Source organism: Pseudochaenichthys georgianus, chromosome 12 (genome assembly GCF_902827115.2).
Source record: "Pseudochaenichthys georgianus chromosome 12, fPseGeo1.2, whole genome shotgun sequence".
Taxonomy (NCBI): Eukaryota; Metazoa; Chordata; class Actinopteri; order Perciformes; family Channichthyidae; genus Pseudochaenichthys; species Pseudochaenichthys georgianus.
The window spans coordinates 13796226-13813519 of NC_047514.1; the positions used below are offsets into that span (position 1 = coordinate 13796226).

General features: G+C 41.1%; 1 protein-coding gene across 1 annotated transcript; it reads left to right on the forward strand.

Annotated features, from left to right (window-relative positions):
• The first annotated feature begins 2151 nt into the window (after positions 1–2151).
• Positions 2152–12077, forward strand: LOC117456325 (zinc finger and BTB domain-containing protein 7C). The gene is made up of 4 exons (XM_034096159.1): positions 2152–2454; positions 8303–9040; positions 9130–9794; positions 10217–12077. Exons 2-4 carry the CDS (start codon positions 8315–8317, stop codon positions 10821–10823), a joined length of 1998 nt encoding a protein of 665 aa, XP_033952050.1. The 5' UTR covers positions 2152–2454; positions 8303–8314; the 3' UTR covers positions 10824–12077.
• Positions 12078–17294: the final 5217 nt, after the last annotated feature.

Genomic DNA, 17294 nt, shown 5'->3' on the forward strand with positions numbered 1-17294 from the left:
GGGCATAGCAGTCTGATGTACACTCTGATGTCTTCTTGTTTGTGGAGGTTAACTCAACACAATTTGACTGCTTTCATAGTCTGATTGTCAGTTATGATTTGTGGATGGTTTGAAATACTTCAGAAGATTTGAAGGTCCGCTGACCGCTAAGACAACAATGTCTGACTGCATATTTCACCTTTATGAATGAAGGAAAGGGTTTGGATTTTTTCTTAATTCTATGTTAGATTCTTAAATTAAAGTGGACCTATCATGCTATATTTGCATAATATATTGTAGGGCCATACCTATATAAAAACATGTCTGCGAGTGCGAAGTTTTTTTTTCAAAATACCAAACAGATCATGCATTTTAGCCATGCCTCATTTCGCTCTATTTGCTCTTTTTTAACCCTGTTTTTGCTAGGGCTGAATCTGTGAGAAGTCTTCTTCGCTGCTTTTGTGGCAGACTACAGCGCCACCTACAGGCCTGGCATATGTACTACAGCGTCTCCAGCACTTTCGAAACGGCAATGGCCGTGGCTGTCTCCTCCTGATAGGTGGAGAGTTGCCCATATAGGCGGAGCTACTCGTTTCTGACGTCAGAGATATTTCAAATCTGTATCAGTCTGTATCAGATCCGTTGCAGCCCCGTTTTTAGAGATTTGGGTATGGAGGAAAAGAGAGAGGGTTGTGTTTTCTGACACTTTGTGAGTTCCCAGACACACCGGGGACACATATTCATGTATAAAAGACGTACAAAAGTGCATTTTGCATGATAGGTCCCCTTTAAGTTTTATTACCTGCACCCCGGTTTTGTTTTCAATTTTAAAATGTATCACTCAGGCGATGACGCTTTCCTGTAAGCTAAATTAAACTAAAAGACGTAAGTAATACAAAGCGCGAGGTTTATTGAGGTCATGCAGGAAATCCCAATGGCTGTTTCAGATCTGTTGAATGTGCTACGTCATAACATTTGGGTTGTCTGAGGAAACACTCTTTCTCCCTTTTCTCTTTTTATTGCTGTCATAAACTCACACACACTTTGACACAATTGGAAGAATCAGTCTGGTAAGCCATGCTATGTACCATTATCATTGTTACCATAAACTTATGGAAGCAATTGCAAATTTTCTTGGCGTTCTTGAAAATCTCGCCAAACGCCTGCTGAACAGATTTACTCTTCTACACTGAAGTCTATACAGAATGGGTTATTTCTACACCTTACGATATGAACTTCCTCCACCTCCAGATAGAGCCGGTGGTCTGTCACCAACTGCTACCTTGCTTAGGCGGCTTTCTGACTCAAAACAAGAATCTAACGTTGGCCTATACTGCTCTCTTCAACCTGGTTTTTGAAAAAGACGTTTCAACAGAGAAAAATAGGTATGCCTTGCTTGTGGTATTTTTCAGCGTTTGTGGTTTAACTTTGTCTCAGATATTGTCAGCTTTTAAGTGATATTTCCTTTCAAATGTACACCCTTGACTGAATCAGCGTGTTTTATAAGCTTCTGAGTGCAGGGTGCCACACACCAAAGTGTGTTAATGTGTTTTCAGTAATTAGTCTATTGTGACTGAGTGTGTATGGGGGCTACACTCGCCCAGCATGCATCTCATTGCCTTTCTTAACCCTACATTGACTAAACACGTGCAGAGGACTCAGAGTTTGTTAAATGTTTGATAGATTATAGAATTGTCAGTGCAACTGTTTTTAAAAGACCCAGAGATCTGCATCTGTGTGACTACTTATAGTCCTGTACATCTCTTCATCTCAGCTTGAGACTAACCAACAGAGGTGCACCAAATAGTTTTCCAACTTTTCTCTCGCTTCCTCCTTTCTCTTTTTTACCCTCCCTCCAAACAACCCCTTGGAGTTCTTTCCCCCGGTCCCTTTATATCGAAAATTCACTCTAACACAACTAAAAATTCATTTTGTCTGACCTAAATCAAAGGGTGTCTGCGCCATGGGCTTATTACACAGTGCGCTTAAACTTGTGTTGTGGAGGAGGATGGGGTATTATTATCTTCCAGCTTCCCACCCTGCTATAAAAACTAGTGGTGCGACATCTCCACAGCGCAGTGCTGCTGCCCTCCCTCCCTTCCTCTTACTCTCTCGCTCGTCCTACATGAGCCACACACAACAGTGAGCCTGACTCTTAACTCCACACTCCGCTACACAGACAGACCCAAGAATCACACTCTGCTCTCCTCTGCTGCGCTGCTTTTTCTTCACTCCATTGGATATTCCTCCTTGGGTGTTTTTTTTTTTTACATTTAATTTTGTGAATGGGCATCCGTGGCCGGTGTGAGGAGCTTGTGAATGGACTGACTGCCGGACTGATTGACAGCAAATAGAGAGCCAGCGGTGTGTCCCTAAAAAAGGGCAATGCTGAGAGGTCAAGCAAGGAGCAACAGAGCCTCTAAGTAGTCTGGAAATACAAAGACACGTGAGGGGAATCAAGAAACTGAAGGCACGGTAGGTGACGGGTGCTGAAAGCTGTGGAATGCTTGGGAGCGTATCAAGACATGTGTGAATCAAGAATGGAAGCCAGAGTTTTAGAGAATGCACATGGGTGTGTGTCTGAGTGTATATGTCCATAATGATTTGTCACATTGTTTCAGAGTGTGGATGTGAGTGAACAAGCTTGCACTTGTGCGTTATGTTACAGTGAGCACACGTGCAGCACTTAGTGTCCCTGTTTAAAGAGTGTTTGAGTGAGTGTTGAAGCTCTAGATCATAAGGGCCTGACAAGGTGCAAACAGGTCAATAAAGTCACTTAATGACTCATGTAATTATTTAGGCTGTAGTGTAAATATTGTGCTGTAAAATTCTGGAAATAGCAAGATCGTTTATAGCATCACAGCACGTCTTGGAAATGTCAAACATAGTAGTTTAACTGGACTTAAGTATGTGTTTTGTCTCCAGCGGTAATTATACATTGCACTTTTAGATATTCCATATCTATACGACATTGTGCTTTGAATCCAAAATAGAAGCTCAGGTAATTCATAAAGATAAAGGGAATGTTTGTGAGTGGGGACAAAATAAAAACATGTTATGGATTTGAGGCTGAGCTGAAAATTACTGTTTACAACGGGTTTGTTGTTAGCTCATAGCGCTCTTACCTCATGTTGTAACAAAATGCCATGACCAGTATTTCCATTACAATTGTTTATGAGTTGTTGTTCATCATTATGTATTAAGATGTGTTGTAGTCTCATATTTAAAGAAAAGAATATGTAGTTCACAATTTAGTGTAAGAGGAAAATAAAGAAAATCCAGCTGCATATAATAATGTAGCAGTTGGTGTATTTCTTTATAATGTATCTGGTATCTGGTATGTATGCTGGTATATCTGATAATGTAACACTTATAAAAGTCACTACAGAAAAGTAACTGCATTTCTGCAAAAATTACAAATTACAGGTTTGGTTAATCACAAATTGTTACTGTGTTATATCTCATTCTCTTCAGTCACTTTTAACCTGCAGCTGTCAGTGTGTGAAAAAGGCTTTCATTTCTTTTCATCAATCTTTTTACTATTCTTTTTTACACCTTATGGTAATTAATGGACTATTTTTGAATCCAGGAAAAATAGAACAGATTATTTTTTCTTACCAAGGCTTGATTATGAAACTGTCCAAATGATTCCTGCTTCGGAAAATCTATTTTTTATCAAGAATGTGCAACTTCTTTTGTTCATTTGGTAGTGTTGGTTCGGACAAAACAGAGACGTAGAGAAACATAAAGGGACTTAGAATAGTTAAATAAAATCTGTTTGTTAGATGGAAAAATATCTAGATGAAACATTCTTAATCACCGAACAGATTATTAACGGCAAACCCTAAACTTTAGTTTACTTTGGGGGAGAGAGATAATGGTGTGTAGCTGCGGGCCCCCCTGAAGGCCTGAGAGATGACACTTGGTGCAGACAGGCTCTTTAAGGGGCCGAGCGACTTGGCCTCCACATTTATTGAGAACAAACTCAGTGTTTTCTCTAAATATTTCATTTTGTCATATTTCCTATTATTTCAAATTAAGAAATAATTCAAGGCATTAATTATCCATAATTTGCTGAAGTTAAAATAGTAGATAATGAAATATTGCTGACTTTTTTTTAAATGTAACAAGTTATTTCAAGCACTAAGTGTTACATTTTAGGAAATGTATTAAATAAATGCCGTCTGATTTTCAACCAAAATGATAATAATATATAATATAAGTCAGTTTAAAATAACGTAAATAATGTGTATGACAGTTTCTTTTACAACATCTGTTTTATAAAAGCGTAAATGTGGAATAAATGTGCACCAAAATGTGTAAACTTCTCGTAAATACATTTCTGACAACTTTTAAACATAACTTGAGCAGTTAAATGCTCAAATTCTGACCCTGACATTTCCTCATTATTGTCAAGATAAAAACCTTTTTTTTGTTGTAACTGGCATTACTGTATATAGTTCACCTGCTCAAGTTGACAGCAATTAAGATAGAGTTTAAAAACCTCCACAGGCTCCAGACAATTGTCATTTAAAATCCGACCAAGGAAGAGTCTCCCTGAGAAACAGGTGCACTGCTGTTTTACCGGTGATAATGGACTAGCTTACACAGTAGGTCAAATGAATGTTTTCTCCTAATAAGGGGATGGATTGTGGCTGTCAATACTGTAAATTATTGTCCGTCTGTGGGCAGGTGTTGGCTGTGGACAGTAGGTGACAGGGGTAAACTTTGGGTGCTGGTGATTTAGCATGTGGGTCAGGTGGATGGCCTGACAGCGGTAAACTCGGCTTTAGGTGTTGGAGCTCACAGGCCAAATGAGTGTCTGCCTGTGACAAGGGGTGAGATGGACATTAGCTGCTGATTTGTGGCCTGAGCGCTCAGGGATGGGGACAAGTTAGTCGCTCTGCTCTGGGCATAATGATGATACAGGTGCAACAGGGACAGAGAGAAGGAGGAGGAGGAGGAGGAGGAGGAGAGGAAGAGGAGAGGAAGAGGAGACTGATTAGGCCAAGTTTGGCGGTGGTGGTCAGAGCCCGGAAACAGATGAAGTTCTTGGGAGAAGGATGACACCAAATGAAGGTGACACATCTTTTGGGGTGGGAGTGCTGAGAGTTGAAAGTGTCAGTGACTAAGTGAGGCATGAGAGGAGACGTACATGCAGGCGAAAAAGAGAGACGGACAGAAAAGCAAGACTGACCATTAGAGGTCAGTTTATTAATTGAATAGTTAATAGCGATTTGGTATGAATCGTTTTCACACATGCGACAGAAATTCCTCTCAAGTAAATTCATTCAGTGATGCACGTGTGATAAACAGAAATACGTGATTAATCAAAATACGATTTAGACAAAGCGTGTATTCCAAAACTGGTGTTCCCAACAAATAAAAAAGTAAATTTGTGCACAAATGTATCACTCTGCATCCATTTAAAAACAATCAATGTTTCAGTGTCACTCGAGCTCACAATACATTCAAACAATGAAGACTTCCGAGCCTCTTATGTTCTTTCAATCCACAGATCATTTTTTACAGTGAGACACAACAGCTCGTTTAGGGCGATCCGATAGAAACATTCATTCCTAACTCATTCAAATCTGCCGTTATAAAAAACTTTTCAACCAAGTCAGTGTTATCAATAAAGAAAAAGTTGGATTGTCCTTCCATGACTTCACTGTCTGAGTAAGATGGATAAAGAGCCAACTGACTCAAACAGTAATTATCAGAGGCCTTTCACAAGGCGTCCCCACCCTGGCTGCTCCGATTGGGTGGAGGGGGGGGGTAAAGGGTTAAGGCTGTTGAAATGAAATGTCGCTCCAGGACCTTGTGGTGGGAAAGCTGTGCCCTCCTCCCCTCCCTGTCTATGTGGCACATACTCCTTAGATCCTCTCCACATTGTAATTAGGGGCCGGCCGCTAAGAGCTAGTGCTAGCTAGTGGCAAGCAAACAGTGGGAACAGAGGGGAGTGGTGCTCGCTGGGGCACCAGGCGAACAAACAGCAACAGCAGCACGTGTCCCATGGTTCCAGGAGTGGGTGGGATGGGTCGAGAGCAGACGAATGACAGTGGGTTACAGCCCTCCCAGCCAGGCTCTTTCTCTCTGCCTCTTATCCAATCCGTGTTGTTCCAAGCTCCGCACTATTGTTTGCCTTGGCAGGCTGCTACAGGGAGGGGCCCCTCGGCTGGTGTTTGTGCAACCTGTTAGGGAACTTTTAAGGCCATCTGATCTCGCTCTTGCTCTCTCACAGGGTATTCTCTCACCTTCTACCCAGGCTATTACTTTTCTGGATGTTAGACACACGGATGCTGTACTTTGGTGTTAGAGAAACATTAATCTGCACGACAGAAATAGTGACAGAACTTTTAATTGTATGTGCGTTTCTGGACTTCATGTTACATAACTAGCTGGAGCATAAAATTAAATGCATAGAACATATGTTCCCTTCAGTATTCATGTTTTTATATATAATTTCAACTGTAGGCGACTTTCTCTGTCACTCTTTTGTTCCAGTTTTTCGAATCTAGGTAGTTCTGTGTGGGTCTGCGGGCCTATATCTTATACCACCACCCCCCCTACATTTTAATTATGACCACACTGTATCAATAGCATGAACATAGCAACAGTTACCTAGCAACAAGATCGAGAAGAAAAAAACGACATGTAAGATTGGTAACCACGTTGTATACCTGCAGGTGAAATTACGGATTTTCTGAGATTTTTTAATTTTTCTCACTCTCTGGTGTGATCCCAACTGCACATAGGCAAGACACTTGATGTGTGTGTGCGAGTGTGTCTTTGTGTGTGTGCGACTGTGTGGCTTTAGCCCTGGCCCATTTCGAGCCAGTCAACAATGCAGCTGTGGTGAGCGAGCCCGCTTCAAAGTATTTATCTACACATGCCTCCAGTGACCACCAAGTGTGGACGGCTAAGTTTAAGCTCTATTCATAGATGTGAATGAATGAGCACCCTGCCAGAGGAAGTTTTATCACAGTAACTGTAAACAACAGCGCAGTGAATCAACAGGTAGGAACTCAGGCAGCTGTGGAATGAAGGCTTAAAGAAAAGCAAAAAGAGATGTGTGTGTGTGTCCGTGCGTGTGTGTGTATTGAAAGTGTGGAGAGGACAGAGTGCCTAAGTAAGCATTTTGACAGGATACAGTATCTAGAGTACAATCTGACCTCTTTTGTTGTTCTCTTCATTTCTCACCACATCCCAATCACACACTGTATTGTTCCAATGAAGGTATCGGCTTTCTTCGTGCTCATATCTGTTAGAGAAAGACAAGAGAGATGGATGTTACACGCATTATTACAGAGACTCTCACGCACTCATCATCATGTGTCAAACACAAAAAGAAAAAGTATAACAAGAAAAGTGAATGTTTTATCAAGATGCTGGGTTTCCCTAACGCTCAGAGTCGCAACGCGCTCCTACAAGACATCGTGATAGCACATTCAGGATTAAATATTACCCGATGTGATGTTTGCTCAAAATGAGAGATGCTGTATTTACCACTTGTTGCCTTTGCTGCACAGATGGCACGCAAACAAGCATGCCTACAGTATATTTTAATAAAGCTAGACTGTCACTGATTTTTGTTAACAATATCAGCTTCAGCTAAGAGCATTTAAAATGTGCATGGATTTACAGCTATTGTTCCCTTTAAATCAGTGTTTTAGAATAAATAACTGTTTCATTATTTGCTTTAACATGCCCACATCATTTTTCAGTTTGCACTCCATCCTCATGAGAATCCCTGCAGCACAAATCTACATTCCTGGAAGAAGGTTATGATACTGACTCTCCGTTTCTTGAGGGAGCGATAAGCCAACTATGTGGATTTCCATTTGTAAACTAAATCAAATGCCAGCACGAAATCCAAAGGAATTATCTAATTAAATAATAACATGTTCAAAGTATCAATGTGTTACATTCCCCAGATATTTTAGACACTCTTCTTTCCATTTTTAACAAAACAATAACATCAATTGTAAAATAATTACTTTTTGTCACTCCTTTCACTTTTTGATTCGCTTCCAATCTGAGAAAGTCCTTTCATAACGGAGACCTCTATCATCAAGTACTATATACAAGTTATATATTATACATAATCTTTCGTAAAAGCGCTGTTGGATTTTTTCGTTGGGAATAAATCACAGTAACTCTGAAAATGTGTCATAATGGTCACATGAAGTTAAATATGTAATATGTATATTATATAGAATGCATTCAGGAGTTGATGTGGATCCAGTAGAATGTTGTCTTCTTCATTTTCACAGTCTAATTGAAGTGTCACTAAACAGTTGACTGTTATTCTCTTCCATAGATAACCATCAGCATGGTTCATCACAGAGAAGAGGACCTGATTGGGATCCCCTTCCCAAACCACAGCAGCGATGTCCTCTGCAGCCTCAACGAGCAGCGGCGCGACGGGCTGCTCTGCGACGTCATCCTCATCGTCAGCGACCAGGAGTACCGCACCCACCGCTCCGTGCTGGCCGCCTGCAGCCAGTACTTCAAGAAGCTCTTCACAGTGGCCACCACCGATAGCGGGGATCATAACCACACAGCTGCCGTGTACGACATCGACTTTGTGGCCCCGGACTCTCTCGCAGCCATCCTGGAGTTCGCCTACACTTCCACTCTCACGGTGACGGCGTCCAACGTGAAAGAGATCCTGAACGCCGCTCAGATGCTGGAGATACCCTGCATCATCAACGTCTGCCTGGAGATCATGGACAGCGGGGGTGGAGGCAGCGGAGGAGGAGGGAGAGGGGAGGAGGGAGAGGAGGAGGAGGAGGAGGATGCCGAGGAGGAGGAGGAGGAGGAGGAAGAAGAGGATGAAGAAGAGGATGACGAGGGGTCGAGGAAGGACGAGCAGGAGGATGAGGAGGAGGACGATGTCAGCGAGAGGTCACTGCAGTCGTCGGAGAGCAGGGGGGAGCAGACGTCTCGAGGGGCGGAGGACTCGCCCCCTCCCAGCACCTCCACCTACCAGCAGCAGTTTGAGCTGCACAGAGACTCGTCACAGTCGCAGTCTCCGGACAACATGAGAGGGAAACAGGTAGTTGTTTTGTTATTCTGCTAATAAAGCTTGAAAAGGTCATTCTTTTCTAAAGTCCAGAAGGCTGATGATGCTGTGTTGTGTTGCAGGAGAGTATGGAGAGTCGGGCTTTGAAGGATTTCTCCATCGAGTCTCTCCTCCAGGAGGGTCTCTACCCCCGTATGGACAGGAGGGCCAACTTCTCCCCTCTCATCCCGGGCTTCTACCCCTCCATGTGGGCCGCTGAGTTCCCAGCCTTCCCCAAGCAGCTCCTGGACCCCAGCCACCACCTGCACGCCCACGCAGCGGCCTCGCAGCAGACCAGGCTCCCCCACGGCTTCCAATCAGCGGCACCGATGGAGGCCTCCAGACCCCTCGATCTCGCTGTGAAGAGAGAGATCATAAAGGAGGAGATGAAAGACGAGATCCCGCTCAGTCTGCTCCACGGAAACTTCCAAAAGGAGTTTGTCAGCACGGGCCTAGGCAGCACCATGAACCCGGGGTCAGCTCCGTCAGAAGGTCAGGGTCTCGGGCCGATAAAGGATGAGGCCGACTTCCGGTCGTACCTGAACTTCCTGAGCTCTGCGTCCCACCTGGGGGCTCTGTTCCCCCCCTGGCAGCTGGAGGAGGAGAGGAAGATGAAGCCCAAAGCGTCTCAGCAGTGTCCGATCTGCAACAAGGTCATCCAAGGTGCTGGGAAACTGCCTCGACACATGAGGACGCATACGGGGGAGAAACCGTACATGTGCACTATCTGTGAAGTACGATTCACCAGGTATGCAAGGCAGCACTTTCTAACACATCATTACTTAACTGGCACACAGAGATCACCGTGAGAGCTCTCTGGTCTTTTTTGTACTACAAAGCATCAGGTTATGTAAAACTGCAGGGTTAACGGAAAAGTACCGCAATTCTCTTTAGACTGAGGTTAATCTGTTTTTACCAAATCTGAATATGAAAGGGCTTTAAGTGGAAAGCCCCCTACGCTGGTTTCTTTGCATTAGTGGTAACTCACTTACACCCTCTTGCTCTGGAACAGTTCCACAGACCTTTAATGTCAGCAGAAACAAATCCTTTTTTAAACTCACTTGTACTTAGCAAGGGCTAAAAGTGTGAAGAATTGCAATGCTATAATTGATGAGGTAACCTTTCCATGCGCCACAAACTGAATGACGTTTTTTTTTCTTCTTTTCTCAGACAAGACAAACTCAAGATCCACATGAGGAAGCACACAGGTGAGCGCCCCTACATCTGCCTCCACTGCAACTCCAAGTTTGTGCACAACTACGACCTGAAGAACCACCTGCGGATCCACACCGGCGTGCGGCCATACCAGTGTGAGCACTGCTACAAGAGTTTCACACGCTCCGACCACCTACATCGACACATCAAGAGGCAGAGCTGCCGCATCTCCCGCCCCAGGCGAGGACGAAAGCCAGCTGCTTGGCGGTCCACACCCACCAGCAACTTCCTTTGCCCCCCCACTGCTGCCCCCAACCGGTTTGAGGAGAACGGGTTGAGCCCTGCATACCAGGGAGTCAAGAGCCACGGACTCGGGGAGATGCTCTCCAGCAGGGGTCTGGGGTTTAAGAGCGAGGACAGGGAGAGCAGGGAGGAGCGGCGAGCAGAGGGGAAGCACATCGCACGGGAGGAGAAGGGAGGAGCGGGGAGGCAGAGGGGGGTATTCACCTTCGCCCTGTCTGGAGAAGAAGTGCTTACCCACGCTCCGTTTTACGCTGCGCCCTCTGACCCCTGGACCATGAGGCTGGAGCGCGCTCCTCCCATCCCTGAGCCGGCCAAATGAACTGAGAAAGAAAAAGAAAAAATGGACAAGAAAGATATTCTCTTTAATCTCAGAGTCTTTTCTGCTCCAAGAAGCTGAAGCACCTTTTTAAAAAGTGAACGAGAGATTGATCAACTCTTTGCAGGCTGCTGATGTGGCAGACTGTTGGAGAAAACAGTCTCATTAAAGCATTTCACAGATGTCATGTGGAATAATTGTTTACAAATAATCTGATAGCATTTAAAAGGAGGCACACAGTTTGACACTGCTAATGAGGAAAACATATCAAAATGCTGTTATATATATTATTTGCATTACTTATCTACAGGGTTGTTTGAAATGCTATAAATGCAAAATAAATCATTCTAAAATGTCATCTTAAGATGTGATGAGGCTTTTTCTGAAAAATCTTTATATGTAAAATAAAATTCTATGAATAAAACAGAATCTATTGCAATTGTTAAATGAGTGACTATGAATGTAAAACATTTACACGATTACATGTACAAAATAATCAAAAATGTATTATCGAGGGAGGTTATCATAACATTTCAGTCTCAAAACAAAAGGAAAGTGTGGTCGACATACATTGCATGAGAATAAGCCTTCATCCAAACAAATCACAGCAAGTTGAATTATGATAAACTGTGTTTAAATGTTTAAAAATAAAGGGGACCTGTACTTCCAAACAAACAAAATAATGTTTTATAACAGCAGGGCGTTATCCGGCACACGTCCTGAAAGTGTATTTACTCCTGATATAGTTATTTTATGACATTCCCAAACAAAGGGAACCCACTTGAAGTCTAACAAATCAGGACACTTGATAAGGTGTTATTAAACTTTCACTGCCTTTGTTCTGAGTTAAGCTCCTCGTCTGCACTATTGTACATAGATACACACGTTTTGGCCATGGTGGTGTTAATTACAGATGCGTTGCTGAAAATGTAAAATATATAAATAAATATATATTGATCTTAAAAAGGCATCCATCCAAAGATGTGTACTTTGATAATTCACAGACTTGAATAAGAATTTGTTTTAATGTTAATGAAATGTGTCTTCAGAGGATGTATATTTGTGACTAATCAGCTGCCGCTATAGCTATTCAGTATGCTTGTGTTTTACCTGCTGCAACAAATCAAGAGGGTTCCGCCCTGTTTTTCATAATGTTCATCTCTGATTTGTGTATAAAGAAGTTCGATAACATTATTTTCTTGCTATTTATGCATATTTAAATGAATGAGCCTTGGCTATATTTTGCAAATCTGTTTTATAAAGACACTAAATGTTGAAATGTGCTTTTCTTTGGCGTATTATTTGAGTTACCAATTGTGAGTGTGTGTGTAGTGTGTGTATATTTCTGTGTGAGAACCATTTAGAGACTCTGAAATGTAGTAAGTTTTAGATAACCAGTGAAACCTGACAAGTAGACAAAGGAGATTACAATGATACAACATGTAACACCAGTTTAGACTGCTCCATAAGTTACTTTGGGTAAATAAGCCAACCATAATCTGTTCTGATCAATTAAACAATAAACCCAGTCATTTTCAGTGGCGGGAAAATGCACACTAAACAGCACAAAACACAAAAGTTGATACAATACAATTATTATAAAAGTCACTACATTCATTCATGACTGATACTTCTTTAAATCAGTCACAAAAACATTATCACAAGTTGAACATTAGTCTTTTAGTTCAACATCATATTGTAGGTGGTCTTTAAACAGGTAGACATTTTCTTTTAAGAGGATTTGCTTCATTCATTACACAATCAAGTTGAAATATATAGTATAACCGAGGTAAATACTCAATAAAGCACCACTTAAAACATCTTTCAATTATTCACTTATGTGGTTTGGAAAGGCTTTCAATAGATCAATACATTTAAACAATACTGATCATAATGCTGCCGAGACCTATTCAGTCTGATCACACTGACCTTGTGGGTTTGATATCTTGTCGTTTTTTGATAATAAAGTGAATCAGATCTTTCACAGTGGTGCTGCTTTGCCGTTTACAGAGAGTTTATTTGTCTTCAGAGTTTGTGCTTACAACAGAGCAGGTTCAATACATGTCTTCATAACTTAAAGTGCTATTTCATTGGCCGTGCTTCACACAGTGCTCGTCTGTTTATTTGCCCTGACCTCTAGTGGAAAATAAATGGAACTGTAATAGACATATCTTCTAATATTAAAAGAATATCCAGAATTATATGTTTTACCTGAATATACTGCGAGACATCAAATAAATACACAAAATGTTTAATAAATGTTGATGTTGAAGTGACACAGACCCATGATTTGTCTACTAAGTGGCTCTTGGAATGAATAAGGTCTCACTGACCTGATACAGCTCTATCCCTCCAGAGGGCGCTAAAGACTTAAGTTTGACTCCTGGACAATGGCCAGTCAAAAGTTTGACTTCAGACACTCACAGTGAGACACAGTGGGTTTGGTAATAAGTGATTAGTTGAAATGAGTAGAATCAAAAGTGTTTTTCAGTGTTTCTTTCTTTGCTCATATTAAAAATCTGGTGAAATAATACAAAGATATATTGAGGACATACAAGACACAGAGACTGTGGTGGAAGCTTTTTTTAGGACACACATACAGCTCAAACCACATCCTTTCATGTGGGGCAGAGACGGTCTGCAGCAGCTGCTTCCTGAGGGTTTCACTCATTTCTTTACACAGGGGTTATTGTGATGACAGGTTCCTGTGATACACTGTGCACCTACTTTAATGAAGTGAGCAAACACTCATTTAATGTCACAGGAAGCAAACCCTTGTGGTCGAGTTCCGTTATTTTAAAAATAAATCAAACATAGATGTATTTTCTGCAACAACTTGTTCGGTTGTAAGCCACTGTTCAAATCAAGTTTAAAGTCTAATGTCAAATACGTCCAAACCATATTTAATATTACTTCTATGCAATTTAATGTAGTTTGGCCCATTTCGCTTCAAAGATGTATAACCATAAACTTTAACAAATGACTGACAGCAAACAGTCATTGACACATTCAAAATCCCTTACCTGTGGTTCAGGTGTGCAGGTTATTTTGGGAACAGTTAATGTCTAGTTAGAACGTTTCTGTTCATCTTTTCCAGCAATAGTTTTACTTCTGTCAACCTCTTAAGTTCTCTTAGATTGCAAATATTATAAGTGCATTTCATTTCATTTCAAACCTTTATTTAACCAGATTGGTCCCATTGAGATCATAGATCTCTTTTTCAAGGGAGACCTGCAGCATATAGGTTCCACATGAAACATAAAACAATAAAGGACATTATACATTATATTTACAGGATACATAGTTATAGACATTTACAAGTGCCCATTGTATCAGCAAGCATTTCATTTAGCCTAGCTTTAAAAACATGCAGAGGAATGAGATTGCTCAGTTTCAATTCTTGCTGAAGATTGTTCCAAGCAAGTGGAGCTGCGCACATAAAAGCTGTCTTACCTAAGACAGTCCTTGCTCTTGGCACATCTAACAAGACTACATCATGTGATCTCAGACAATAGCTGCTTGCAACTCTCTGTAACATCCCGTCATGTCTGCTAAATTGTTCATGTCATGTTAATCAGGTTCATGTTATTGTTTCACGTTTAGTTCATAGCCCAGGTTAGATTTATGTTTAGTCAAGTCTTTTTGTTCACCTGTCTAGTCCTGTCATTGCACTTCCTGTTTTATTTTGTACTTACCTCTGGTCTCATTTCAGGTCCCTTTACTTCCTCCCTTTGTGTGTTTTCCCGCCATCCTCAGTGTCTGCCCCGCCCCTGATTGTTTCCACCTGTTCCCCCTTACCTCATGTATAAATAGTCCTGTCTCCCTTTGTCCTGTGCCAGTTCGTCTTGTGCCTTGTGCCATTTAGAGAGCCAGCTTGTCTCGCCCAGAGATTATTGTATTTTGTGACCATAGTCAAGTTTATTTAGTTTGTAATTTGCTTTGCTATGTTTTGCCTCTTCGGAGTGATGTTTTGTTTGAACTTTATACTTTTACAAAGTAAAGACTATTTTTGAACAAACTTTCTTTTGAGTCGTGCGTTTGAGTCCAAGTGTCTGTAAGGTCCTTAACACTCTCTGTGTTATCAGAGAGCAGATATAATACGGGAGTTTACCCAACAAAGCTTTATAAATAAACGTGTACCAATGACTGAGCCTCCGTACAGAGAGTGATGGTAAACCTGCCTTGGTGTACAGTGATGTGTAAGCGCTTTACAATTTGTGACAAATCTCAGAGCACTGTGATACGCAGCATCCAATTTGCTCAGGTAATTGGCAGGTGCATTCATATACAACAAATCCCCATAGTCCAGCACAGGTAAAAAGGTCACAGTGACTAGCCTTTTCCTGGCCTCAAGCGAGAAGCAGGACTTGTTTCTGAAAAAGAACCCTAGCCTAACCCTCAGTTTTTTAAGCAGGTTATTGACATGACGTTTAAAAGTGAGACAATCATCAAGCCAGATACCAAGGTATTTGTAACAGGCAACAACTTCAAGTTTTGTTCCTTGCGTAGTTACAATATCTAAAACAGGCTCTGGTGTCTTTTTTGCTTTTGAAAAGAGCATTACCTTGGTTTTCTCTACATTTAAAAGAAGCTTTAGTTCAGAGAGCTGAGTCTGAATAGTGTTAAAAACAGCCTGTAATTTAACAACAGCCTCTTTAATGGAGGGACCTGCACAGTACATCACAGTATCATCCGCATAAAAATGTAAAGTAGCTTCATTCACATTATCACCGAAACTGTTGATGTAGATGGAGAATAAAAGTGGTCCTAAAACAGAACCTTGTGGTACACCATTAGAAATGTTTAACCATTCAGAAGACAGTCCATCAAAATGAACACATTGGGACCTTTCAGAGAGGTAGTTCACAAACCACCCCACTGCATTGCTGGATATGCCAATACTGAGTAGCCTCTGCTTTAAAATGCGATGATCAACGCTGTCAAACGCTTTGGAAAGGTCAATAAACAGAGCTGCACAACTCTGCTTATTATCTAAAATACTAGTAATGTCATTTACCACTTTCATTGTCGCAGTGATGGTGCTGTGTTTCTTTCTGAATCCTGACTGATGTTTAGACAGGATATAATTTATACATAAAAACTCCTTTACTTGTTCACTCACTAAGCGTTCAAGAACCTTAGCCAGAACTGACAATTTAGAGATTGGCCTATAGTTATTTAAAATAGTTGCCTCCCCTCCTTTCAGTAAAGGCAAGACATAAGCAGACTTCCATACTTTTGGAATTATATTTGTGCTGAGGGAGAGGTTAAAAAGAGAAGTAAGAGGTGGAGCAATAAAATCTGCAGCTATCTTTAAAAAGAAAGGTTCTAAGTTGTCCGGTCCAGCCGGTTTCCTAGGATCTAACTTGGATAATGCTTCATGAACAATACCAATAGTTAAAGGAGTAAAACGGAAAGGGTTTTCCAGACCACATTGTTCAGAGTCAAGGATTGGAGCGTTCACAGAAGCAGAAGTACAGTCAGTGACAGAATTAAACAGAGTGCCACAAGACACAACATACTTATTAAAGCAATTTAGCATAGTAGCCCTGTCTGATATAATGCCAGATGCTGTAGTGAGGCACGGAGGTAGCTTATTTGGGATATCACCAGTGGAAATCGATTTTATGGCTTTCCAAAATTTCCAAGGATTATTCAGGTTTTCTGTGGTAACTGACAAATAGTACTTTGATTTAGCACTTTTTATTTGCATTGCATTTTGTGTTGAGAGCTAGCCTAATGGTGCCCTGGTTAGTGCTCTTGGAAACAAACAAAAGTTATTTGTAACATAAATGGTCACTCACCAAAATCCATAGTGTGCATCATCAGGATCTTAAATGTGTTGAATGCAGTTTCTTCCTCATGAAACATTTGCAAAGTTAAAGTTTTGACCATTTTAAATCGTCAATTGTTTGCATCCATCATATGTTCACTAGCCTGCAGTCTTCTTCTTTCCTGGCACATTACTGAGTTCCTTGGTGTGTCACTGCCACCTGTGGATGTCCTTGTGCAAGACAAACAAAATGGGGACTCATTAATAAACTGCTCATAAGTGCTGCTAGTAACAAGTTACCATTATCACCACGTCAATTCTACCAAAACTTGGGAATCTAGCGCAATTGATTCATTTAGGTTTAAAAAGAAAAATATATACTGACACTGAAGCAACAAAGTAAAGTTAATCAAATGTCAATTGAATGAGTACGTTTCATTAGTTAAACATGAGCCTTGTGTACGTTAAATGTTTTTCATATTTGTTCATCTCTTTCATTTTGTTCTACGTAAATATTAGAAATTATAACTCTGTGGTTATCAACAGAGCCCTGGACATGGAAGGCGAAAACAATCGATGGTTGACAGATCACACTCAAAACCTTTTGATTTAGGTAAAACAAATAAGAGGTTAGAGAAGTTCATGGAACTTTATTGAGCTTGACATCAAATATAAAGACATATTTAAAAATAAATAGCCAT

Coding starts and splice junctions, on each gene's coding strand:
- LOC117456325 (XM_034096159.1), top strand. CDS start 8,315: ATGGTTCATCACAGAGAAGAGGACCTGATTGGGATCCCCTTCCCAAAC. Junction 9,041..9,129: donor ACAACATGAGAGGGAAACAG/GTAGTTGTTTTG, acceptor GTTGTGTTGCAG/GAGAGTATGGAGAGTCGGGC. Junction 9,795..10,216: donor TGTGAAGTACGATTCACCAG/GTATGCAAGGCA, acceptor TTCTTTTCTCAG/ACAAGACAAACTCAAGATCC.